At 47.2% G+C, this 27,426-nt stretch overlaps 1 protein-coding gene across 3 annotated transcripts in view; it reads left to right on the top strand.

Annotated features, from left to right (window-relative positions):
- The window catches only part of LOC132209344 (complement C5-like), a 306,964-nt gene that overhangs the window by 69,247 nt on the left and 210,291 nt on the right, over positions 1-27,426 (top strand). For all 3 annotated transcript variants that reach the window (XM_059644467.1, XM_059644466.1, XM_059644468.1), the window contains exons 2-3: positions 4,396-4,605; positions 9,891-9,950. In XM_059644467.1, coding sequence (XP_059500450.1) covers positions 4,396-4,605; positions 9,891-9,950 — 270 coding nt within the window. The remainder of the gene's footprint in view (positions 1-4,395; positions 4,606-9,890; positions 9,951-27,426) is intronic.

The following is a 27,426-nucleotide window of genomic DNA, read 5'->3' as shown; positions in this document are numbered from 1 at the left end:
CACAATGTTGTGCCGACCATTGATCCTCATGTATGCACCCTCAAACTTCTGTGACCATATACATGTCCAGCGGTCTCTTAAATGACCCCAATGACCTTGCTTCCACAACTGCTGCTGGCAACGCATTCCATGCTCTCACAACTCTCTGCGTAAAGAACCTGCCTCTGACATCCCCTCTATACTTTCCACCAACCAGCTTAAAACTATGACCTCTCGTGCTAGCCATTTCTGCCCTGGGAAATAGTCTCTGGCTATCAACTCTATCTATGCCTCTCATTATCTTGTATACCTCAATTAGATCCCCTCTCCTCCTCCTTTTCTCCAATGAAAAGAGACCGAGCTCAGTCAACCTCTCTTCATAAGATAAGCCCTCCAGTCCAGGCAGCATCCTGGTAAACCTCCTCTGAACCCTCTCCAAAGCATCCACATCTTTCCTATAATAGGGCGCCCAGAACTGGACGCAGTATTCCAAGTACTGGACGCAGTATTCCAATGCTGGACCTATTTCTGGGACACAAAGCCAGTGTTCAAGGTGACAGTGGCTAAGTGCTTTAGCGATAGTGACCATGACAACAGACTTTTCAACATATGTTACGGGAAAGGAGAATGTCAGTCTGTTAAAACAACCAAGTGTCTTTGGTTTGGGAAGAGGCATATTTTATTTAAACAAGGCAGGATCTGGGTAAAATATTTTGTGAAGTTACTTGAGGGCGAATCTGCAGCAGAATAGTCGGATACGTCCAGGAAAGGAACTGGGAGAGTAAAGGCCATTCCATTTTGGGTGAAATTTATCATCGACAAGCCTGGAAAACCCTGGATCTTGAGGAATGTTCAGGACATGTTTACGACAAGTGCGAAGGAAGCAAATGAATGGATGACTAGTGGCGTATAAAAACGAAGTGTGAAGAAACGGTGGTGGCCAATATTGGACAGAATATCAAGATATTCCACAGGTACATGAAGCAGGAGAATAACCAGGGAAAGAGTAGCGCCAATTAGAAACCGGGGTGTACACGGGGTGAGGGAGCAATCTGTGTTCGGAACTGAAGGGCATTGATACAGTAGACAAGTCCCTCCCATCGGCTCTCCCTTCAAGGAGAAGCATTCATGTCTATAAAGCAGGAAGATGCAGTGTGAAACTGAAATTTTTGGCTGGTTTAAAAGTGAACAAATCCCCACGCCCAGATGTGTTGTTTCCAAGACTGCTGTGGGAGAAGAGAAAGAAAATCTCTTCAGAGATAGTAGCAACTGCAGATGCCGGAGAATCTGAGGTAAGGAGGTGTAGAGCTGGATGAGCGCAGCAGGCCAAGCAGCATCAGAGGAACAGGACGGCTGATGTTTTGAATCTGGACCCTTCTTCAGAAATGGGGCAGGGGAAGGGGATTCTGAAATAAATAGGGAGAGAAGTGGAGGCGGATCGAAGATAGGTGGAGAGGAGACAGACAGTTCAAAGAGGTGGGGATGGAACCACTGAAGAAGAGTGCAGGTGGGGAGTTAGAACATAGAGCAATACAGTGCAGAACAGGCCCTTCGGTCCTTGATGTTGCGCTGACCTGTGAACTAATCGAAGCCCATCCCCCGACACTATCCCTTCATCATCCATATGCTTATCCAAGGACTGTTTAAATGCCCCTAATGTGGCTGATTTAACTACATTGGCAGGCAGGGCGTTCCATGCCCTTACCACTCTCTGAGGAAAGAACCTGCCTCTGACAGCTGTCTTAAATCTATCACCCCTCAATTTGTAGCTATGCCCCCTCAACCAGCTGATGTCATCGTCCTCGGAAAAAGACTCTCACTCTCCACCCTATCTAATCCTCTGATCATCTTGTATGTGTTTCTTGAATCCCCTCTTAGTCTTCTCCTCTCCAATGAGAACTGACCAAGCCCCTCAGCCTTTCTTCATAAGGCCTTTGCTCCAGACCAGGCAACATCCTGGTAAATCTCCTCTGCACCTTTTCCAATGCTTCCACATCCTTCCTGCAATGGGGCGACCAGAACTGCACGCACTAGTCCAAAATGAGACCGCACTCGCATTTTGTACAGTTGCAGCATGACATCTTGGCTCCAGAACTCATTCCCATTTTGAACGCGACCTCTATTGCCTCAGTGGGCAAGCCCTCCAGAATATCCTTTCTAGGTACAGATGTAATATTTCCCACAGGTTAGGAGAGCACCTCCTTCTTTTACCTTCCCCTCTATCTTCTCGAAAACAATGAAACCCTGGAACATTGAGCAACCAGTCCGGTCTCTGTCTCAACCAAACCCATGTAATGGCCTCAACATCAGAGTCCCATGTACTGATCCAGGCTCTAAGCTCATTTGCCTGAGCTATAATACTCCTTGCAGTGAAATAAACATACTTCAGCTTGTTCGTGCCATCATGTTCATGTCTGACTGCCATTCTTTTCTGATTTATTGGTCCTAACATGTACCTGCTATCAATTCATCGACTTGCTGACCTGCTGCTCTCGTTTCCAGCTGCCTGCCAGCCTTTAAATCATCCTAAGTAGCACTAGCAAACCTCCGTGTGAAGATATTTGTTCCCGTTCAGTTCAGGTGCAACCCATCCCTCTTACACAGGTCACCCCTTGCCGAAGAAGTGGACCCAGTTATCCATGAACTTGAAACCCTGGCCCCTGTACCAGCTCCTTAACCATGCATTCATCTCACCTATCTTTGTATAATTTAGCTCACGAACATGTGGCTCTGGTAGTAACCCAGTAACTATTACCCTCTAGGCCCTGCCTTTCAGCCTCTTTGCTAACTCCTTGTACACAGTCCACAGGATCACATCCCTCTTTCTTCCTACGTCATTGGTACCAATGTGGACAATGGCCTCTGGCTGCTCACCCTCCCCCTTAAGAATTTGTTGCAACCACTCAGAGATGTCCTTGACCTTTGCACCAGGGAAGCAACACACAGCCCTGCTGTCTCAAATGTGGCGACAGACACCATGCCCCCAACGAATGAGCCTCCAACCACAATCACTCACTTGGATTTGCCTGACCCTGTTCCACAGCAGGGCGGTTTGTACCACGGACCTGGCTACTGCTGATTAGATAACTGACCCAGTTTAGTTTTAGATCAGTGTTAACCTTGATGAAGTGGATAGCCAAGCACCTCAGTAGTCTACAATACAGGAGAATTAAATTCTTAAGCTCACGGATTCTGTGACAGTCAAAGAGAAGCAGTGAATTTTTCTGACCTCATTTCCAACACCTGGCCCATAGCCCTGCATGGCTTGGATAGCACTTGTACATTTAAAAATAAATGTAAGGATGATGTTCAGGTAAGGACATGGAATTTTGTGATATGGTCATATTCTCTCTTGTTGGAGCTGATTGCTGCTTAGCACTTGTGTGGTGCAAATGTTACTTATCATTTATCAGGCCCAGCCTGATCGTTGTCCAAGTCTCACTGTATTTTCTCATTGTTGATTTCACTGTTGGAAAAGTCATGAATTCTGCTGGACACCTGGACAATATTCAATGAACATTCATGTCTCCAATTTGGTTCAAATGAAGACATGACTTCAACCAGTGCAGGTATCCAGTGAATGCCACTGACTCAATTTTCTATTCCTCTGCTTCACACCACATTCAATCAGAAGTTGCCTTGGTGGAAATGACAGATTGCACTTTCCTTCCTTTTCAAGCTCAGGATCGCTGATCATATTTGTGGTAACTCCTGAATGAGGTTACGAGAAGTGTGGCATGACGAAAAGTAAACTGAACCTTAGTGTGCAGCTGTTTGACAGCACGGTCATCCAGATGTTGCATTACTTTGCTGATGATTGAGAATACATTGAGGCCATAATTGGTCAGCACAATTTGTCTGACTATTACATGATAGGTCATCTTTCTCTGAAATGTGAGTGTCGCAAGTGTTTAAAAATGTACTGGAAAACATTTACTGTTGGTGTGCTGACCTTGGGGCACATTGTTCCAATACAGTTTGTCAGATGCTGCCAGGTGCCATGGCATTTGCAGTATCCAGAACATTCAGTCTTGTCATTGCATGAAATAACTTGAATTGCGTGTAAGTTAAGATCTGTGATGCCTCCTCAGGATGAGGGCAAGAAGATCATCCAGACTGATGCTATGAATGGTTTCATCTGCCTCTTCACCTTTTGTTCGTAACATCTTGTGATAACTGCCATGTAGCCTGATGAGAAACTGAAGCTCATCTTGATTCATTTGCATTTGAAGGTGCCTATTTTTCCCAAACAAAAGGACCCATCACTGAGCGGGAAGTATGGAGAATGTTATAGACATCAGTGGTGAGACAATGGTGGATCTTGACCAGAAAACCATTGTTGTGTTGGTGAAATGCAAACAAAAATCTTTTCTGATGTAAACTTTATTCTCAGCTAATCCCTTTCTCAAATGACAGATTCTGATGTCGGTAACTGGAAAACCTCCATGGTTGGAGGACGAGAAGCCGTATCCAATTGAAGCAGCAGAGGCTTTTGCGATGACTGTGGAAACCACTGCTTATGCCTTGCTTCAAGCATTGTCAAGGAATGATATTGACTATGCAACACCGATTGCGAGGTGGCCAACGATGCAACAGAACTATGGTGGTGGATTTCACTCGACGCAGGTAAATGCTTGAGATCACAACAGCAGGCATTCAGATATTTCCATTGATCATGTTACTAACTGGTGGTTGATGCTGTTTGCAATCAAACTGGACACTGCATTTTCATCTGCAGGTTTGGTGCATTGGCACAAATACCAGTTCTTCAATGGTGTTAATCCTTTGTTAAATTCTTACATGCACTTTGACTGTGCATCACTTTTCCTTTTGGCATTGTCCTTGAAAAGTACCTGTTTCTGTTAACCTTCACTTGCTTGTCACAGGATCATTGAGGGACAGCATAATAGAGTGCTATGGCAATGGAACAGACCCTTCAGCAAATTGTATGTGCCCTCACAAGATGCAAGTCCCGAACTATTCTCATCACATTTCCCAGCACTCGACCCAGAGCCTTGTTTGCCTTGGCATCGCAAATGCCCAATCACAGACTTGTTAAATGTTATCATGCTTTCTGCCTCTACCACCCACACAGTCGGTGCGTTCCACATTCTCACCACAGTTTGGGTGCAAAAACAAGTAAGTTTCCTCAAGAGATAGTAGGAACTTGCCAATGCTGGAGAATCTGAGAGAGCAAGGTGTTGAACTGGATGAACACAGCGAGCCGAGCAGCATCAGAGAAGCAAGAAAGCTGACGTTTCAGATCGAGACCCTTCTTCAAAAATGGGGGAGGAGAAGGGGATTCTGTAAAAAATAGGGAGAAGTGCGGAGGCAGATAGAAGATGGATAAAAGAGAAGATAGGTGAACTGTCCCGTGCTGTCCACTCACTGTCCCCTGCTCCAGAATCATAGAATCAGAGAATTCTACAGAATTGAACAAGCACTTCTCCATTGTGTCTGTAACCACTGAAACCACACTAAGTTGACATTCGGCTCATGTTCTAGCAATAGGCCAATTGCCTTGAATGTTATTTCATTTTACGTGCTGTACCAACCCTTTTTCTTTAATGTGAAAAGATTATCCACCTCAACTGAAGTCCCAGACAATGAATTCCAACCCCCCAGCACCTTCTGGGTGTCTTTTCTTTCCTGAAATTCCTTCTGAGCTTTTAGCTTAAATGTATGTATCTCTTCCTCTCCCACCACCGCCCCCCGACCGACCCTATTATGGACCTTCTTTTTACCTCGCCCCTACCCATATTAATCTAAACAATTTTTTCAGGACCTCCTTCAACCTTCTCTACTCGAAAGAAAACAAGCCAACCTTATCCAGATAAAACAGTGATGCTAGATACAATGGGAACTGCAGATGCTGGAGAATCCAAGAGAACAAAGTGTGGAGCTGGCTGAACACAACAGGCCAAGCAGCATCTCGGGAGCACAAAAGCTGATGTTTCAGGCCTAGACCTTTGATCAGAGATCGGCAACAGTGATGCTTCCTGGCCTGCAGTGTTTCTCCAGCTCCACACTGTGTGATCTCAGACTCCAGCATTAGCAGTTATTGCTAACGCAAACTTATCCAGACTCTCCATCGAGTTAAAATGCTTCACCCCCTCAGAACATCCTGATGAATGTCCTCCACACATGCTCAAATGCAAACACCTCCTTTCTATAATGGAGAGACTAGAACTGCACTGAGCACTTCAGCTGGGGCCGAACCAAAGTCCTGTACAGCTCTTGAGCCATGTGCTTTCTGAACTGTCCTTTTAAGCTGCCATTCCATGTTCAGGAATCTGTGGACAAGCACCCCAAGATCACACCATTCCTCTGATCTTCCGAGTGTCCTGGCATTTCTTTGAATGATTCCTTGCCTTGTTAGTTTGTCCAAATTGCCTTCTTGATCAGGGTTAACATTCCATCTACCGTTGACCTGCCCATTTGACCAATCTGTAACTTTGGATTCAACTTGCTGTATTTTCCTGGACCCCCCGAGCTTTACCTTCTTTGCCACGCTCCCATTTGGGACCCTGTCCAAGTCTTTGCTGAAATCTATTTTCATGACATCAACTCCCATCTGCACACTCCGTCACCTCTTTGAAAGAATCATCTAAGTTTGTGATGCGTGACCTCCCTCTGACAAAGCTATGCTGACGGTCGCTGATCAGACCCCACTTCTTGAAATGGAAATTAAGTCTGCCGTTCAGAATTTTCTCCAATATTTTCCTCTCTACTGATGTGATACTCACCAGTCTGTAATACTCTGCTTTATGTTTGTTACACATTTTGATAAGTGGAACGATGTTACCTGTTCTCCAGTCCTTTGGTACTTTTGAAAGCTCTGTATGAGGGCGAGGGGAATGTTTTCTCTCATCTCCCTGGGCATGCTTGGCCTGCTGTGCTCATCCAGTTCCACACTTCCTTATCTCTGTCCATTTGCCTGTTCATTCTATCGGACATGAATCATTGGATATTTCGTTCCTAACATTTATCCCCTAACAACCTTGTCTCTGTGATACCCAGAGTGATGTATCTGTCAATTTCAATGCGCACCACAAACTCATTCACTTAGTTTCATACACTCCCTGCAATTAAATACAACATCTTCAGTCTGGCATTTACAGCCACCCTTCTTAGCTGCTGCACCTGAAGTGAGAGTCATGAACATTTCCAAACTTTTTGTCCTATTACTTGCTCTGGAAACTTTGCTGAGCACTTACCAGCTTCTAACTTTTTCCATAATTTTCCATGCAACTGCGCTCACCCACTCCAGGCATTTTATTTTAGCGCCCTACCCCGAGACCTTGCTCTGTATTTTGCCAGGAGACTTGTCCCAATATGATTCTCGTCGAGCCGATACCACCAGAACAACTCCCTCCTTCCCCGTACCGATGCCAATGTCCCATGAATTCAAACACATTTCTGCCATGCCACCATTTGAACAATGCATTTACATCTATAAATTATGCTCACACCGTGCCAAATTGCTCAGATCGTAATCCAGAGATTATTACCATTCTGGTTCTGCTTTCTCACCTCAGCACCTTGGCGCTCATAATCCCTCAGCAGAACCTCTTTCCTCTTTCTTCCATATCAATGGTACCTGTGTGGACCACGATAGCTGGATTTCTACTCCTCCCACTTCAAGTTCCTTTGTAGCCGAGATGGAATATCCTGAACCTGGGCACCAGGCAGGCAACACTACTTTCGAGACTCTCGATCCTCATCACAACCAACAGTGTTCATTCCCCTAACTATACTACCTCTGATTATAACTACATTTCACTTTTTATCTCCTCTGGAATGTCCCCCTGTACCACAGTGCTACAGTCAGTTTACTCATCTTCCCTATACCCTGCACTCTCATCCACACACGAAGAAAGAATCTCAAACCTGTTAGATAAGATCAAAGGCCAAGGTTCCTTCTGCACTACATCCTGGATCCTTCCACCTGCCCTGTTCTTTGTCACACTCTCACGTCTCTGGCCACTGACCGAGTCAGCTAGTTAATCTAAGGTGTGTGACTGCCTCCTGAGGCACAGCATTTCCCGGTAACTGTCCCCCACATGATTTGTTGATTGGTAAAAACTGAGATTCCAGTTCATCAACCCTGAGCTGGAGTATGGGGTCTGACCACTACCCCGTCACGTAGGTATAAATCATCGCCTGGCCTGGCATCTCCATTTCAATTACTTCGATCTTAATTTGATTTGAAAACATTCTGGTCTTTTAGTTTGTAGCCTGTAAATATTTCTCCGATTTACTTTCAATCTGAAAGCTACCGATAATAGATTCTTAAACCAGAAGCGATCACCAACGAATGAGCCTGGTTCACCCTCCGGGTCCCTGATTCTGGCTTCAATTTACCCTGTCTAAAAAAAAAATGCTTACAAACTATCAGGCAAAAAAAGCAAGCAAATGGCACCTCTTACACTCTGCACTGACTTACCGCATTGGCACCAAGTTCCCCAAAATATATATTCACTTGGTGCATTTCACTCGAGATGTCATCTCTCCTTCCAGAACGTGCAAAGCATACTGATCCAAAGCAATATACTACCTTCAAAACCTCAGCTCTCAGCTTATTACTTTTGAGTACATTCTCAAATGCTTTCTCCAAGTCCAAACACAACACATTTACTGGTTTTTCTCTATTAATTCTCCTTCCAAAACTTCCTCCAAAAACCCAAACAAATTAGCCAGACATAATTTCTCTTTCAGCAGGCTATGGTGATTCTGTTTGATTAGATTCTGATTTTCCAAATGTTCTGCTATTATTTTCTTCATAGTTGATTGCCACATATTTCCAACAATAGATGCCAGGCTGTTTCGATTGTAGTTATCTTCTTTTTGCCTCTCTCCTTTTTAAATAGGGACGTCACATCGGCATTTTTCCAGCCCTCAGATGCTTCTCTAGAATCTAAACCTTTTTGGGAAATTACAATCAATGCATATAATAAAATGTGAGGCTGGATGAACACAGCAGGCCAAGCAGCATCTCAGGAGCACAAAAGCTGACGTTTCGGGCCGAGCGAGACCCTTCTACTTCTGTGTGTTCATCCTACTGTGTTCATCCAGCTCCACACTTTGTTACCTTGGATTCTGAAGCATCTTCAGTTCCCATTCTGTCTGATACAAATGGACAGAGATGCCAGGGTTGGCTTGTCAGTAAGAAATGAGGTCGCGCTGAAGGAACCACAGCTCTTGTGCTTGTTTATTAATGACTTGGAGGAAAGAGGTGCATGTGCTGTGGCTAAATTTGTAGATGACTCAAAAATATTTTGAAAGACAAGGCATGACAGAGAAACAGAGATTTACCAGGATGTTACTTGGATTGGAATGTATTAGCTACAAGGAGGGTTTGGTGGAAATGTTGGATCATGACAAATGCAATGAGATCAACAATGACCTCACAGAATGATGGAGGAAATTCAATGGGCCAAGTAACTTTTTTAGTGAGTCTTCTTGTTTGACAATGCATTCATAAGGGTGTTTTTTTTCCTCTCTTGAATGAAATGTGAAAATGAAATGGATACACTTCCTTTTCATCTGGGAATAAATAATTGTTCTGAACGATTTCCATTGACTAATAGCAATCTGACAAGCATCACAATGTAAAGAGATTTTTAGCTTCTTTTTAATTGTCAAGTTATTCTTTGGAATTAATTGGGCATATATTATTTGCATCTCAGGAAGTATGTTCATCACTGCACCTCAAAAAGTGCTCTGTTGTATGACAACAGCTTTTTAAAGATCACTTCAATGGTTGTGATTTTCAGTTGCCATAACACACATTAGATTACATTGTTGGCCAATCTGTCCATGATGATTTCATTATCTTACGTTTCAAACAGACAAGGAAATATTGGTGATGCAATGAAGAGTTTGATTCTCAAATATAATTGCTGTTATAGTTTCCACTTGGAAGAAAGATTCACATCAAATTGACTGGTCAAGGAACTGGGACACTGACTGTGAGTACTTTGAATGTTCGAGTTATTCCTAAAATGAAAGTCATGACCTTGATGATTTATCTTGCATGCAGATATGAAGAGACTCTTTCAAAATATCCTCTAGGTTAGTGGTTCAGGCATAAAAGTGTTATATGTGTATTTATGTATATACATGTACATGCGTAATCTGAAAAGAAAATGACGAGAAATCACTTGTTGCAAGGTGAGAATGAGTTATCCAGATGGTAAGACCTGCCAATGTTGGTGTCTGTGATAACACATTGTGGAGCTGGAGGAACACAGCAGGGCAGGCAGCATCAGAGGCTCAAGAAAGTTGAGGTTTTGGGTCAGGACCCTTCCTGAGAAATGGAGGGTGGAAGGGAGCTCAGAAACAAATAGCGTGGAGGGGGAGGAGGTGCTGGGGAAGGTAGGTGGGATGGTAATAAGTGAGTACTATCCAGATGAGTGAAATGGGATGCAGTGACTGAGTGAAGTGGGATGCAGCGACTGAGGGCAATGGGATGCAGCGACTGAGGGCAATGGGATGCAGTGACTGAGGGTCATGGGATGCAGTGACTGAGGGACATGGGATGCAGTGACTGAGGGACATGGGGTGCAGTGACTGATGGAAATGGGATGCAGTGACTGAGGGAAAGAAGATGCAGTGACTGTGGGAAATGGCATACTGTGACTCAGGGTAATGGGATGCAGTGACTGAGGGGAATGGGATGCAGTGAGTTTTTGAATTTGAATACAGCGTCTGAGAGATACGGGAAACAGTGACTGATGGAAATGGGATGCAGTGACTGTGGGACATGGGATGCAGTGACTGAGTGAAATGGGCTGCAGTGACTGTTTGAAATGGGATGCAGTGACTGTGGTGAAGGAGATGCAGTGATTGAGTGAAATGGGATGCAGTGACTGAGTGAAATGCGAAGCAGTGACCGCCTTAAATGGGATGCAGTGACTGCGTGAAATGGGCCACAGTGACTGAGTGAAATGGGATGCAGTGACTGACTGAACTGGGATGCAGTGACTGAGTGAAATGGGATTGCCATGACTGTGGAAAGGAGATGCAGTGACTGAGGAAATGGGATGCAGTGACTGAGGGAAATGGGATGCAGTGACTGAGGGAAATGGGATGCAGTGACTGAGTGAAATGGGATGCAGTGACTGAGGGTAATGGGATGCAGTGACTGAGGGTAATGGGATGCAGTGACTGAGGGTAATGGGATGCAGTGACTGAGGGTAATGGGATGCAGTGACTGAGGGTAATGGGATGCAGTGACTGAGGGGAATCGGATGCAGTGACTGAGTGAAATGGGATGCAGTGTCTGTTGGAAATGGGATCCTGCAACTGAAGGTAATGGGATGCAGTGACTGAGGGTAATGGGATGCAGTGACTGAGTGAAATTGGATGCAGTGACTGAGTGAAATGGGATGCAGTGACTGACTGAAATGGGATGCAGTGACTGAGGGGAATCGGATGCAGTGACTGAGGACAATGGGATGCAGTGACTGAGGTCAATGGGATGCAGTGACTGAGGTCAATGGGATGCAGTGACTGAGGACAATGGGATGCAGTGACTGAGGACAATGGGATGCAGTGACTGAGGACAATGGGATGCAGTGACTGAGGGCAATGGGATGCAGTGAGTGAGGGCAATGGGATGCAGTGACTGAGGACAATGGGAGGCAGTGACTGAGGGGAATGTGATGCAGTGACTGAGGGAAATGATATGCGGTGACTGAGGGAAATGGGATGCAGTGTCTGTGAGATAGGGGAAACAGTGACTGAGGGACATGGGATGCAGTGACTCTGGTGAAGGAGATGCAGTGATTGAGTGAAATGGGATGCACTGACTGTGTTAAATGTGATGCAGAGGCTGAATGAAATGGGATGCAGTGACTGTTTGAAACGTGATGCAGTGACTGTTTGAAACGTGATGCAGTGACTGAGTGAAATGCGATGCAGTGACTGAGTGAAATGCGATGCAGTGACTGAGTGAAATGCGATGCAGTGACTGAGTGAAATGCGATGCAGTGACTGAGTGAAATGCGAAGCAGTGACCGCCTTAAATGGGATGCAGTGACTGCGTGAAATGGGATGCAGTGACTGACTGAAATGGGATGAAGTGACTGAGTGAAATAGGATGCAGTGACTGTGGGACGTGGGATGCAGTGACTGAGGGAAATGGAGCAAGTGACTGAGGGACGTGTGATGCAGTGAATGACGGACGTGGGATGCAGTGACTGAGGGACATGGGATGCAGTGACTGAGGGACATGGGATGCATCGACTGAGTGAAATGCGATGCAGAGACTGAGGGAAAGGAGATGCTCTGACTGTGGGAAATGGGATGCAGTGAGTGTGGGAAATTGAATGCAGTGTCTGTGAGATACGGGAAACAGTGACTGTTGGAAATGGGATGCAGTGACTGTGGTGAAGGAGATGCAATGATTGAGTGAAATGGGATGCACTGACTGAGTGAAATGGAATGCAGTGACTGAGTGAAATGTGATTCAGTCAGTGAGTGAAATGGGATGCAGTCAGTGAGTGAAATGTGTTGCAGTGACTGAGTGAAATGGGATGCAGTGACTGAGTGAAATGGGATGCAGTGACTGAGTGAAATGGGATGCAGTGACTGAGGAAAATGGGATGCAGTGACTGAGTGAAATGGGATGCAGTGACTGAGTGAAATGGGATTGCCGTGACTGTGGAAAGGAGATGCAGTGTCTGAGGAATTGGGACGCGGTGACGGATGGTAATGGGATGCTCTGACTGAGTGTAAAGTGAAGCATTGAGTGAAATGGGATGCAGTGGCTGTGTGAAATGGGATGCAGTGTTTGTGTGAAATGGGATGCAGTGTTTGTGTGAAATGGGATGCAGTGTTTGTGTGAAATGGGATGCAGTGTTTGTGTGAAATGGGATGCAGTGGCTGTGTGAAATGGGGTGCAGTGGCTGTGTGAACTGGGATGCAGTGACTGTGTGAATAGGGATGCAGTGACTGAGGGAAAGGAGATGCATTGTCTGTTTGAAATGGGATGCTGTGACTCAAGTGAATGGGATGCCGTGTCTGTGGGGAATTGGATGCAGTGACTGTGGGGAATGTGATGCAGTGACTGTGGGGAATGTGATGCAGTGACTGAGGGACATGGGATGCAGTGACTGAGGGACATGGGATGCAGTGACTGAGGGAAATGGGATGCAGTGACTGAGGGAAATGAGATGCCGAGACTGAATGAACTGGGATGCAGTGACTGATGGAAATGTGATTCAGTGACTGCGTGAAATGGGATGCAGTGAATGAGTGAAATGAGATGCAGTGACTGATGGAAAGGTGATGCAGTAACTGAAGGAAATAGGATGCAGTGACCGAGGGAAATGAGATGCAGTATTTGTAGGAAGTAGGATGCAATCACTGAGTGAAATGCGATGCAGAGACTGAGGGAAAGGAGAAGCTGTGACTATGGGAAATGGGATGCTGTGCGTGTTGGAAATTGAATGCAGCGTCTGTGAGATACGGGAAACAGTGACTGTTGGAAATGGGATTCAGTGACTGTGGTGAAGGAGATGTAGTGATTGAGTGAAATGGGATGCAGTGACTGAGTGAAATGAGGTGCAGTGTCTGAGGGAAATGGGATGCAGTGTCTGAGGGAAATGGGATGCAGTGTCTGAGGGAAATGGGATGCAGTGTCTGAGGGAAATGGGATGCCGTGACTGAGGGAAATGGGATGCAGTGACTTACGGAAATGGGATGCAGTGACTGACGGAAATGGATTGAAGTGACTGACGGAAATGGATTGAAGTGACTGATGGAAGTGGGATGCAGTGACTGAGTGAAATGCGATGCAGTGACTGAGTGAAATGGGCTGCAGTGACTGTTGGGAATTGGATGCAGTGACTGTGGTGAAGGAGATGCAGTGACTGAGTGAAATGGGATGCAGTGACTGAGTGAAATGCGAAGCAGTGACCGCCTTAAATGGGATGCAGTGACCGCCTTAAATGGGATGCAGTGACTGCGTGAAATGGGATGAAGTGAGTGAGTGAAATGGGATGCAGTGACTGTGGGACGTGGGATACAGTGACTGTGGGACGTGGGATGCAGTGACTGAGGGAAATGGATGCAGTGACTGAGGGACGTGGGATGCAGTGAATGACAGACGTGGGATGCAGTGACTGCGTAAAATGGGATGCAGTGACTGAGTGAAATGAGATGCGGTGACTGAGGGAAATGGGATGCAGTGACTGAGGGACATGGGATGCAGTGACTGAGGGACATGGGATGCATCGACTGAGTGAAATGCGATGCAGAGACTGAGGGAAAGGAGATGCTCTGACTGTGGGAAATGGGATGCAGTGAGTGTGGGAAATTGAATGCAGTGTCTGTGAGATACGGGAAACAGTGACTGTTGGAAATGGGATGCAGTGACTGTGGTGAAGGAGATGCAATGAGTGAGTGAAATGGGATGCACTGACTGAGTTAAATGTGATGCAGAGGCTGAATGAAATGGGATGCAGTGACTGAGTGAAATGGGATGCAGTCAGTGAGTGAAATGGGATGCAGTCAGTGAGTGAAATGGGATGCAGTGACTGAGTGAAATGGGATGCAGTGACTGAGGGAAATGAGATGCAGTGTCTGTTGGAAATGGGATCCTGCGACTCAAGTTAATGGGATGCAGTGACTGAGTGAAATGGGATGCAGTGACTGAGTGAAATGGGATGCAGTGACTGAGGGTAATGGGATGCAGTGACTGAGGGTAATGGGATGCAGTGACTGAGGGTAATGGGATGCAGTGACTGAGGGTAATGGGATGCAGTGACTGAGGGTAATGGGATGCAGTGACTGAGGGTAATGGGATGCAGTGACTGAGGACAATGGGATGCAGTGACTGAGGACAATGGGATGCAGTGACTGAGGACAATGGGATGCAGTGACTGAGGACAATGGGATGCAGTGACTGAGGACAATGGGATGCAGTGGCTGAGGACAATGGGATGCAGTGGCTGAGGGAAATGGGATGCAGTGACTGGGAAATGGGATGCAGTGATTGATGGAAATGGGACGCAGTGACGAAGTGAAATGGGACGCACTGACTGTGGCGAAGGAGATGCCGTGACTGAGTGAAATGGGATGCAGTGACTGACTGAAATGGGATGCAGTGACTGAGTGGAATGGGATTGCCATGACTGTGGAAAGGAGATGCAGTGACTGAGGAAATGGGATGCAGTGACTGAGGGAAATGGGATGCAGTGACTGATGGAAATGGTATGCAGTGACTGAGGGAAATGCGATGCCTTGACTGACGGAAATGGGATGCAGTGTCTGTTGGAAATGGGATCCTGCGACTGAAGGTAATGGGATGCAGTGACTGAGGGTAATGGGATGCGGTGACTGAGTGAAATGGGATGCAGTGACTGAGGGTAATGGGATGCAGTGACTGAGTGAAATGGGATGCAGTGGCTGAGGGGAATCGGATGCAGTGAATGAGGACAATGGGATGCAGTGACTTAGGACAATGGGATGCAGTGACTGAGGGCAATGGGATGCACTGACTTAGGACAATGGGATGCACTGACTTAGGACAATGGGATGCAGTGACTGAGGGGAATTTGATGCAGTGACTGAGGGAAATGTGATGCAGTGACTGAAGGAAATTGGCTGCAGTGACTGGGAATTGGGATGCAGTGACTATGGGAAATGGGACGCAGTGACTGAGTGAAATGGGACGCAGTGACTGATGGAAAGGAGATGCAGTGACTCTGTGAAATGGGATGCAGTGACTGAGCGAAATGGGATGCAGTGACTGAGTGAAATGGGATTGCCGTGACTGTGGAAAGGAGATGCAGTGTCTGAGGAAATGGGACGCGGTGACGGATGGTAATGGGATGCTCTGACTGAGTGTAAAGTGAAGCATTGAGTGAAATGGGATGCAGTGGCTGTGTGAAATGGGGTGCAGTGGCTGTGTGAACTGGGATGCAGTGACTGTGTGAATAGGGATGCAGTGACTGAGGGAAAGGAGATTCTGTGTCTATGGGAAATGGGATGCAGTGAGTGTGGGAAATTGAATGCAGCGTCTGTGAGATACGGGCACCAGTGACTGATGGAAATGGGATGCAGTGACTGTGGTGAAGGAGATGCAGTGACTGAGGGAAATGGGATGCAGTGACTGCGTGAAATGGGATGCAGTGACTGCGTGAAATGGGATGCAGTGACTGCGTGAAATGGGATGCAGTGACTGCGTGAAATGGGATGCAGTGACTGCGTGAAATGGGTTGCAGTGACTGCGTGAAATGGGATGCAGTGACTGCGTGAAATGGGATGCAGTGACTGCGTGAAATGGGATGCAGTGACTGCGTGAAATCGGATGCAGTGACTGAGTGAAATGTGATTCAGTCACTGAGTGAAATGTGATTCCGTCTTTGAGTGAAATGTGATGCACTCACTGTGTGAACTGTGATTCAGACAGTGAGTGAACTGTGATGCAGTGACTGAGTGAACTCTGATGCAGTGACTGAGTGAACTCTGATGCAGTGACTGAGTGAACTCTGATGCAGTGACTGAGTGAACTCTGATGCAGTGACTGAGTGAACTCTGATGCAGTGACTGAGTGAAATGGGATGCAGTGACTGAGGGAAATGGGATGCAGTGACTGAGGGAAATGGGACGCTTTCACTGAGGAAAAGGGGACGCTTTGACTGAGGGAAATAGGACGCTTTGACTGAGGGAAATAGGAAGCTTTGACTGAGGGAAATAGGACGCTTTGACTGAGGGAAATGGGATGCCTTGACTGAGGGAAATGGGGCGCAGTGACTGAGGGAAATGGGACGCTTTGACTGAGGGAAATGGGACGCTTTGACTGATGGAAATGGGATGCAGTGCCTGAGTGAAATGGGATGCAGTGCCTGAGTGAAATGGGATGCACTGACTGAGTGAAATGGGATACATTGACTGAGTGAAATGGGATGCAGTCAGTGAGAGAAATGTGTTGCAGTCACTGAGGGAAATGGGATGCATTACTGATTGAAATGGGCTGCAGTGACTGAGAGAAATGGGCTGCAGTGACTGAGAGAAATGGGCTGCAGTGACTGAGAGAAATGGGCTGCAGTGACTGAGAGAAATGGGCTGCAGTGACTGATAGAAATGGGCTGCAGTGACTGAGAGAAATGGGCTGCAGTGACTGAGAGAAATGGGCTGCCGTGACTGAGAGAAATGGGCTGCAGTCACTGAGTGAAATCTGTTGTAGTCACTGAGTGAAATGTGATGCATCACTGAGTTGAATGGGATGCAGTGACTGAGGGATATGAGATGCAGGGACTGAGTGAAATGAGATGCAGTGACTGAGGGAAAAGCGAATCACTATTTTTGGGAAGTAGGATGCAATCACTGAGTGAAATGCAATGCAGAGACTGTGGGAAAGGAGATGCTGTGACTATGGGAAATGGGATGCAGTGAGTGTGGGAAATTGAATGCAGCGTGTGTGAGATACGGGGAACAGTGAGTGATGAAAATGGGATGCAGTGACTATGGTGAAGGAGATGCAGTGATTGAGTGAAATGGGATGCAGTGACAGAGTGAAATGGGATGCAGTGTCTGCGTGAAATGCGGTGCAGTGACTGCGTGAAATGGGATGCAGTGACTGCTTCAAATGGGATGCAGTGACTGAGAGAAATGGGATGCAGTGTCTGCGGGAAATGGGATGCAGTGACTGAGTGAAATAGGATGCAGTGACTGAGTGAAATAGGATGCAGTGACTGAGTGAAATGGGATGCAGTGACTGAGTGAAATGGGATGCAGTGACTGAGTGAAATGGGATGCAGTGACTGAGTGAAATGGGATGCAGTGACTGAGTGAAATGGGATGCAGTGACTGAGTGAAATGGGATGCAGTGGCTGAGTGAAATGCGATGCAGTGACTGAGTGAAATGCGATGCAGTGACTGAGTGAAATGCGATGCAGTGACTGAATGAAATGCAATGCAGTGACTGATGGAAATTGGATGCAGTGACAGAGTGACATGAGCTGCAGTGACTGAGTGAAATGAGATGCATTGTTTGATGGAAATATGATGCAGTAACTGATGGAAATGAGATGCAGTGCTGAGGGAAATGGGATGCAGTGACTGAGTGAAATGAGATGCAGTGACTGAGCGAAATGGGATGCAGTATTTTTGGGAAGTAGGATGCAATCACTGATTGAAATGTGATGCAGAGACTGTGGGAAGGGAGATGTTGAGTCTATGGGAAATTGGATACAGTGAGTGTCGGAAATTGAATGCAGCGTCTGTGAGATACGGGAACCAGTGACTGATGGAAATGGGATGCTGTGACTGTGGTGAAGGAGATGCAGTGATGGAGTGAATTGGGATGCAGTGTCTGAGTGAAATGGGATGCAGTGACTGCGTGAAATGGGATGCAGTGACTGCGTGAAATGGGATGCAGTGACTGCGTGAAATGGGATGCAGTGACTGCGTCAAATGGGATGCAGTGACTGCGTCAAATGGGATGCAGTGACTGCGTCAAATGGGATGCAGTGACTGCGTCAAATGGGATGCAGTGACTGCGTCAAATGGGATGCAGTGACTGCGTGAAATGCGATGCAGTGACTGCGTGAAATGGGATGCAGTGACTACGTGAAATGGGACGCAGTGACTGACTGTAATGTGATTTAGTCACTGAGTGAAATGTGATTCCGTCACTGAGTGAAATATGATGCACTCACTGAGTGTACTGTGATTCAGTCACTGAGTGAACTGTGATGCAGTTACTGAGTGAAATGGGATGCAGTGGCTAAGTGAAATGGGATGCAGTGGCTGAGTGAAATGAGATGCAGTGACTGAGTGAAATGAGATGCAGTGAAATAGTGAAACGGGGTGCAGTGACTGAGTGAAATAGGCTGCAGTGACTGAGAGAAATGGGCTGCAGTCACTGAGTGAAATCTGTTGCTGTCTCTGAGTGAAATGTGATGCATCACTGAGTTGAATGGGATGCAGGGACTAAGTGAAATGAGATGCAGTGACTGAGGGAAAAGGGATTCAGAATTTTTGGGAAGTAGGATGCAATCACTGAGTGAAATGCGATGCAGAGACTGAGGGAAAGGAGATGCTGTGACTATGGGAAATGGGATGCAGTGAGTGTGGGAAATTGAATGCAGCGTGTGTGAGATATGGGGAACAGTGAGTGATGAAAATGGGATGCAGTGACTGTGGTGAAGGAGATGCAGTGATGGAGTGAATTGGGATGCAGTGACTGCGTGAAATGGGATGCAGTGACTGCGTGAAATGGGATGCAGTGACTGCGTGAAATGGGATGCAGTGACTGCGTGAAATGGGACGCAGTGACTAAGTGAAATGTGATTCAGTCACTGAGTGAAATGTGATTCCGTCACTGAGTGAAATATGATGCACTCACTGAGTGTACTGTGATTCAGTCACTGAGTGAACTGTGATTCAGTCACTGAGTGAACTGTGATGCAGTCACTGAGTGAACTGTGATGCAATGGCTGAGTGAAATGAGATGCAGTGACTGAGTGAAATGAGATGCAGTGACTGAGTGAAATGAGATGCAGTGACTGAGTGAAATGGGATGCAGTGACTGAGTGAAATGGGATGCAGTGACCTGAGGGAATTGGGATGTAGTGACTGAGTGAAATGAGATGCTTTGTTTGATGGAAATATGATGCAGTAACTGACGGAAATGAGATGCAGTGACTGAGGGAAATGGGATGCAGTCACTAAGGGAAATGGGATGCAGTGACCGAGTGAAATGAGATGCAGTGACTGAGCGAAATGGGATGCACTATTTTTGGGAAGTAGGATGCAATCACTGATTGAAATGTGATGCAGAGACTGTGGGAAAGGAGATGTTGTGACGATGGGAAATGGGATGCAGTGACTGAGTGAAATGGGATGCAGTGACTCAGTGAAATGTGATTCCGTCACTGAGTGAAATATGATGCACTCACTGAGTGTACTGCGACTCAGTCACTGACTGAACTGTGATGCAGTCACTGAGTGAACTGTGATGCAGTCACTGAATGAAATGGGATGCAGTGGCTGAGGGAAATGTGATGCAGTGACTGAGTGAAATGGGATGCAGTGACTGAGTGAAATGGGATGCAGTGACTGAGTGAAATGGGATGCAGTGACTGAGGGAAATGGGATGCAGTGACTGAGGGAAATGGGATGCAGTGACAGAGTGACATGAGCTGCAGTGTCTGATGGAAATGTGATGCAGTACCTGAGGGAAATGGGATGCAGTGACTGAGGTAGTGGGAATGAGTGACTGAGTTCATGGGGATGCAATGCCCGAGCGGACTTGGGGTGCAGTGAGTGAGGGAGATGGGATACAGTGCCTTCGTGAAATGAGATGCAGTGACTGAGGGAAATGGGATGCAGTGACTGAGTGAAATGAGATGCAATGACTCAGGGAAATGGAATGCAGTGACTGAGTGACATGGGATGCAGTGACTGAGGGACATGGGAAGCACTGACTGAGTGAAATGCGATGCAGAGACTGAGGGAAAGGAGATGCTCTGACTTTGGGAAATGGGATGCAGTGAGTGTGGGAAATTGAATGCAGGGCCTGTGAGATACGGGAAACAGTGACTGATGGAAAGGGAATGCAGTGACTATGGTGAAGGAGATGCAGTGACTGAGTGAAATGGGATGCAGTGACTGTGTGAAATGTGATGCAGTGTCTGAGTGAAATGTGATGTCGTGACTGAGAGAAATGTGATGCAGTGACTGAGTGAAATGGGATGCAGTCTCTGAGTGAAATGGCATGCAGTCTCTGAGTGAAATGGGATGCAGTCTCTGAGTGAAATGGGATGCAGTCACTGAGCGAAATGTGTTGCAGTCACTGAGTGAAATTGGACGCATCACTGAGTGAAATGGGACGCAGTGACTGAGGGAAATGGGATGCAGTGACTGAGTGAAATGACATGCAGTGACTAAGTGAAATGGGAAGCACTCACTGAGTGAAATGCGATGCAGTGACTGAGTGAAATGGGATGCAGTGACTGAGGAGAATGGGATGCAGTGACTCAGGGAAATGGGAAGCAGTGACTCGGAAATGGGATGCAGTGAGTGTCTGAAATTGAAAGCTGCGTCTGTGAGATACGGGGAACAGTGAATGATGAAAATGGGATGCAGTGACTGTGGTGAAGGAGATGCAGTGATTGAGTGAAATGGGATGCAGTGACTGACTGAAATGGGATGCAGTGTCTGCGTGAAATGCGGTGCAGTGACTGCGTGAAATGCGGTGCAGTGACTGCGTGAAATGCGGTGCAGTGACTGCGTGAAATGGGATGCAGTGACTGCTTTAAATCTGATGCAGTGACTGAGTGCAATGGGATGCAGTGACTGAGTGCAATGGGATGCAGTGACTGAGTGCAATGGGATGCAGTGACTGAGTGAAATGGGATGCAGTGACTGAGTGAAATGGGATGCAGTGACTGAGGGACATGGGATGCAGTGACTGAGGGACATGGGATGCAGTGACTGAGGGAAATGGGATGCAGTGACTGAGGGAAATGGGATGCAGTGACTGAGGGAAATGGGATGCAGTGACTGAGTGAAATGAGATGCAGTGTCTGAGGGACATGTGATGCAGTGACTGAGGGACATGGGATGCACTGACACACGGACATGGGATGCAGTGACTGAGAGAATTGGGATGCAATGACCGAGGGAAATGGGATGCAGTGACCGAGTGGAATGAGATGATGTGACTGAGGGAAATGGATGCAGTGACTGCGTGAAATGGGATGCAGTGAATTAGTGAAATGAGATGTAGTGACTGATGGAAATGTGATGCAGTTACTGTGGGACATGGGATGCAGTGACTGAGTGAATAGTGATGCAGTGCCCGAGCGGGCTTGGGGTGCAGTGACTGAGGGAATTGGGATACAGTGCCTGAGTGCAATGTGATGCAGTAATTGAGGGAAATAGGATGCAGTGACTGAGGTACTGGGAAGGAGTGACTGAGGTACTGGGAAGGAGTGACTGAGGTACTGGGAAGGAGTGACTGAGGGAAATGGGATGCAGTGACTGAGGGAAATGGGATGCAGTGACTGAGGGAAATGGGATGCAGTGACTGAGGGAAATGGGATGCAGTGACTGAGGGAAATGGGATGCAGTGACTGAGGGAAATGGGATGCAGTGACTCGGTGAAATGGGATGCAGTGACTGTGTGAAATGGGCTGCAGTGTCTGTGTGAACTGTAATGCAGTGACTGTGTGATCTAGGATGCGGTGGCTGAGTGAAATGGGATGCATTGGCTGAGTGAAATGTGATGCAGTAATTGGTGGAAATGGGATGCAGTGACTGAGGGAAATGCGTTGCAGTGACTGTGTCAAATGGATGCAGTGACTGAGTGTAATGGGATGCAGTGACTGTTCGAAATGGGATGCGGTGACTGACAGTAATTGGATGGAGTGACGGACGGTAATGGGATGCAGTGACTGAGGGAAACGGGACGCAGTGTCAGAGTGAAATAGGATGCAGTCAATGAGAGAAATGGCCTGCAGTGATTGAGTGAAGTGGGATGCAGTGACTGAGGGAAATGGGATGCAGTGGCTGAGTGAAATGGGATGCACTGACTCTTGGAAATGGGATGCAGTGACTGTTGGAAATGGATTGCAGTGACTGATGGAAATGTGATGCATTTACTCAGGTAAAGGAGATTGCGTGACTGTGGAAACAGGATGCTGTGACTGAGGGAAAGGAGGTGCCGTGACTGAGGGAAAGGAGATGCCGTGACTGAGGGAAGTGGGATGCAGTGTCTGTGGGAAATGGGATACTGTGACTCAGGGGAATGGGAAGCAGTGACTGAGGGGAATGAGATGCAGTGACTCTGTGAAATGGGTGCAGTGTCTGTGTGAACTGTAATGCAGTGACTGTGTGATCTAGGATGCGGTGGCTGAGTGAAATGGGATACAGTGGCTGAGTGAAATGGGATGCAGTGGCTGAGTGAAATGGGATGCAGTGGCTGAGTGAAATGGGATGCAGTGGCTGAGTGAAATGGGATGCAGTGGCTGAGTGAAATGGGATGCAGTAATTGGTGGAAATGGGATGCAGTGACTGAGGGAAATAGGATGCGGTGGCTGAGTGAAATGGGATACAGTGGCTGAGTGAAATGGGATGCAGTGGCTGAGTGAAATGGGATGCAGTGGCTGAGTGAAATGGGATGCAGTAATTGGTGGAAATGGGATGCAGTGACTGAGGGAAATAGGATGCAGTGACTGTGTCAAATGGATGCAGTGACTGAGTGTAATGGGATGCAGTGACTGATCAAAAATGGATGCAGTGACTGACAGTAATTGGATGGAGTGACGGACGGTAATGGGATGCAGTGACTGAGGGAAACGGGACGCAGTGTCAGAGTGAAATAGGATGCAGTCAATGAGTGAAATGGCCTGCAGTGATTGAGTGAAGTGGGATGCAGTGACTGAGGGAAATGGGATGCAGTGACTGAGTGAAATGGGATCCAGTGACTGCGGGAAATGGGATCCTGCGACTGAGGATAATGGGATGCAGTGACTGAGGATAATGGGATGCAGTGACTGAGGACAATGGGATGCAGTGACTGAGGACAATGGGATGCAGTGACTGAGGACAATGGGATGCAGTGACTGAGGGTAATGGGATGCAGTGACTGAGTGAAATGGGATGCAGTGACTGAGGGAAATGGGATGCAGTGACTGAGAAATGGGATGCAGTGATTGATGGAAATGGGACGCAGTGACTGAGGGAAATGAGATGCCGAGACTGAGTGAACTGGGATGCAGTGACTGATGGAAATGGTATGCAGTGTCTGTTGGAAATGGGATCCTGCGACTGAAGGTAATGGGATGCAGTGACTGAGGGTAATGGGATACAGTGACTGAGGGTAATGGGATGCAGTGACTGAGTGAAATGGGATGCAGTGACTGAGGGTAATGGGATGCAGTGACTGAGGGTAATGGGATGCAGTGACTGAGGGTAATGGGATGCAGTGACTGAGGGTAATGGGATGCAGTGACTGAGGGTAATGGGATGCAGTCACTAAGGGAAATGGGATGCAGTGACCGAGTGAAATGAGATGCAGTGACTGAGCGAAATGGGATGCACTATTTTTGGGAAGTAGGATGCAATCACTGATTGAAATGTGATGCAGAGACTGTGGGAAAGGAGATGTTGTGACGATGGGAAATGGGATGCAGTGACTGAGTGAAATGGGATGCAGTGACTCAGTGAAATGTGATTCCGTCACTGAGTGAAATATGATGCACTCACTGAGTGTACTGCGACTCAGTCACTGACTGAACTGTGATGCAGTCACTGAGTGAACTGTGATGCAGTCACTGAATGAAATGGGATGCAGTGGCTGAGGGAAATGTGATGCAGTGACTGAGTGAAATGGGATGCAGTGACTGAGTGAAATGGGATGCAGTGACTGAGTGAAATGGGATGCAGTGACTGAGGGAAATGGGATGCAGTGACTGAGGGAAATGGGATGCAGTGACTGAGGGAAATGGGATGCAGTGACAGAGTGACATGAGCTGCAGTGTCTGATGGAAATGTGATGCAGTACCTGAGGGAAATGGGATGCAGTGACTGAGGTAGTGGGAATGAGTGACTGAGTTCATGGGGATGCAATGCCCGAGCGGACTTGGGGTGCAGTGAGTGAGGGAGATGGGATACAGTGCCTTCGTGAAATGAGATGCAGTGACTGAGGGAAATGGGATGCAGTGACTGAGTGAAATGAGATGCAATGACTCAGGGAAATGGAATGCAGTGACTGAGTGACATGGGATGCAGTGACTGAGGGACATGGGAAGCACTGACTGAGTGAAATGCGATGCAGAGACTGAGGGAAAGGAGATGCTCTGACTTTGGGAAATGGGATGCAGTGAGTGTGGGAAATTGAATGCAGGGCCTGTGAGATACGGGAAACAGTGACTGATGGAAAGGGAATGCAGTGACTATGGTGAAGGAGATGCAGTGACTGAGTGAAATGGGATGCAGTGACTGTGTGAAATGTGATGCAGTGTCTGAGTGAAATGTGATGTCGTGACTGAGAGAAATGTGATGCAGTGACTGAGTGAAATGGGATGCAGTTACTGAGTGAAATGGCATGCAGTCTCTGAGTGAAATGGGATGCAGTCTCTGAGTGAAATGGGATGCAGTCACTGAGCGAAATGTGTTGCAGTCACTGAGTGAAATTGGACGCATCACTGAGTGAAATGGGACGCAGTGACTGAGGGAAATGGGATGCAGTGACTGAGTGAAATGACATGCAGTGACTAAGTGAAATGGGAAGCACTCACTGAGTGAAATGCGATGCAGTGACTGAGTGAAATGGGATGCAGTGACTGAGGAGAATGGGATGCAGTGACTCAGGGAAATGGGAAGCAGTGACTCGGAAATGGGATGCAGTGAGTGTCTGAAATTGAAAGCTGCGTCTGTGAGATACGGGGAACAGTGAATGATGAAAATGGGATGCAGTGACTGTGGTGAAGGAGATGCAGTGATTGAGTGAAATGGGATGCAGTGACTGACTGAAATGGGATGCAGTGTCTGCGTGAAATGCGGTGCAGTGACTGCGTGAAATGCGGTGCAGTGACTGCGTGAAATGGGATGCAGTGACTGCTTTAAATCTGATGCAGTGACTGAGTGCAATGGGATGCAGTGACTGAGTGCAATGGGATGCAGTGACTGAGTGCAATGGGATGCAGTGACTGAGTGCAATGGGATGCAGTGACTGAGTGAAATGGGATGCAGTGACTGAGTGAAATGGGATGCAGTGACTGAGGGACATGGGATGCAGTGACTGAGGGACATGGGATGCAGTGACTGAGGGAAATGGGATGCAGTGACTGAGGGAAATGGGATGCAGTGACTGAGGGAAATGGGATGCAGTGACTGAGTGAAATGAGATGCAGTGTCTGAGGGACATGTGATGCAGTGACTGAGGGACATGTGATGCAGTGACTGAGGGACATGGGATGCACTGACACACGGACATGGGATGCACTGACTGAGAGAATTGGGATGCAATGACCGAGGGAAATGGGATGCAGTGACTGAGTGGAATGAGATGATGTGACTGAGGGAAATGGATGCAGTGACTGCGTGAAATGGGATGCAGTGAATTAGTGAAATGAGATGTAGTGACTGATGGAAATGTGATGCAGTTACTGTGGGACATGGGATGCAGTGACTGAGTGAATAGTGATGCAGTGCCCGAGCGGGCTTGGGGTGCAGTGACTGAGGGAATTGGGATACAGTGCCTGAGTGCAATGTGATGCAGTAATTGAGGGAAATAGGATGCAGTGACTGAGGTACTGGGAAGGAGTGACTGAGGTACTGGGAAGGAGTGACTGAGGTACTGGGAAGGAGTGACTGAGGGAAATGGGATGCAGTGACTGAGGGAAATGGGATGCAGTGACTGAGGGAAATGGGATGCAGTGACTGAGGGAAATGGGATGCAGTGACTCGGTGAAATGGGATGCAGTGACTGTGTGAAATGGGCTGCAGTGTCTGTGTGAACTGTAATGCAGTGACTGTGTGATCTAGGATGCGGTGGCTGAGTGAAATGGGATGCATTGGCTGAGTGAAATGTGATGCAGTAATTGGTGGAAATGGGATGCAGTGACTGAGGGAAATGCGTTGCAGTGACTGTGTCAAATGGATGCAGTGACTGAGTGTAATGGGATGCAGTGACTGTTCGAAATGGGATGCGGTGACTGACAGTAATTGGATGGAGTGACGGACGGTAATGGGATGCAGTGACTGAGGGAAACGGGACGCAGTGTCAGAGTGAAATAGGATGCAGTCAATGAGAGAAATGGCCTGCAGTGATTGAGTGAAGTGGGATGCAGTGACTGAGGGAAATGGGATGCAGTGGCTGAGTGAAATGGGATGCACTGACTCTTGGAAATGGGATGCAGTGACTGTTGGAAATGGATTGCAGTGACTGATGGAAATGTGATGCATTTACTCAGGTAAAGGAGATTGCGTGACTGTGGAAACAGGATGCTGTGACTGAGGGAAAGGAGGTGCCGTGACTGAGGGAAAGGAGATGCCGTGACTGAGGGAAGTGGGATGCAGTGTCTGTGGGAAATGGGATACTGTGACTCAGGGGAATGGGAAGCAGTGACTGAGGGGAATGAGATGCAGTGACTCTGTGAAATGGGTGCAGTGTCTGTGTGAACTGTAATGCAGTGACTGTGTGATCTAGGATGCGGTGGCTGAGTGAAATGGGATACAGTGGCTGAGTGAAATGGGATACAGTGGCTGAGTGAAATGGGATGCAGTGGCTGAGTGAAATGGGATGCAGTGGCTGAGTGAAATGGGATGCAGTAATTGGTGGAAATGGGATGCAGTGACTGAGGGAAATAGGATGCAGTGACTGTGTCAAATGGATGCAGTGACTGAGTGTAATGGGATGCAGTGACTGATCAAAAATGGATGCAGTGACTGACAGTAATTGGATGGAGTGACGGACGGTAATGG

This window comes from Stegostoma tigrinum, unplaced genomic scaffold (genome assembly GCF_030684315.1).
Source record: "Stegostoma tigrinum isolate sSteTig4 unplaced genomic scaffold, sSteTig4.hap1 scaffold_88, whole genome shotgun sequence".
Classification (NCBI taxonomy): Eukaryota; Metazoa; Chordata; class Chondrichthyes; order Orectolobiformes; family Stegostomatidae; genus Stegostoma; species Stegostoma tigrinum.
The sequence above is the reverse complement of the archived record's forward strand: the minus strand, read 5'-3'. Positions and strand labels throughout refer to the sequence as shown.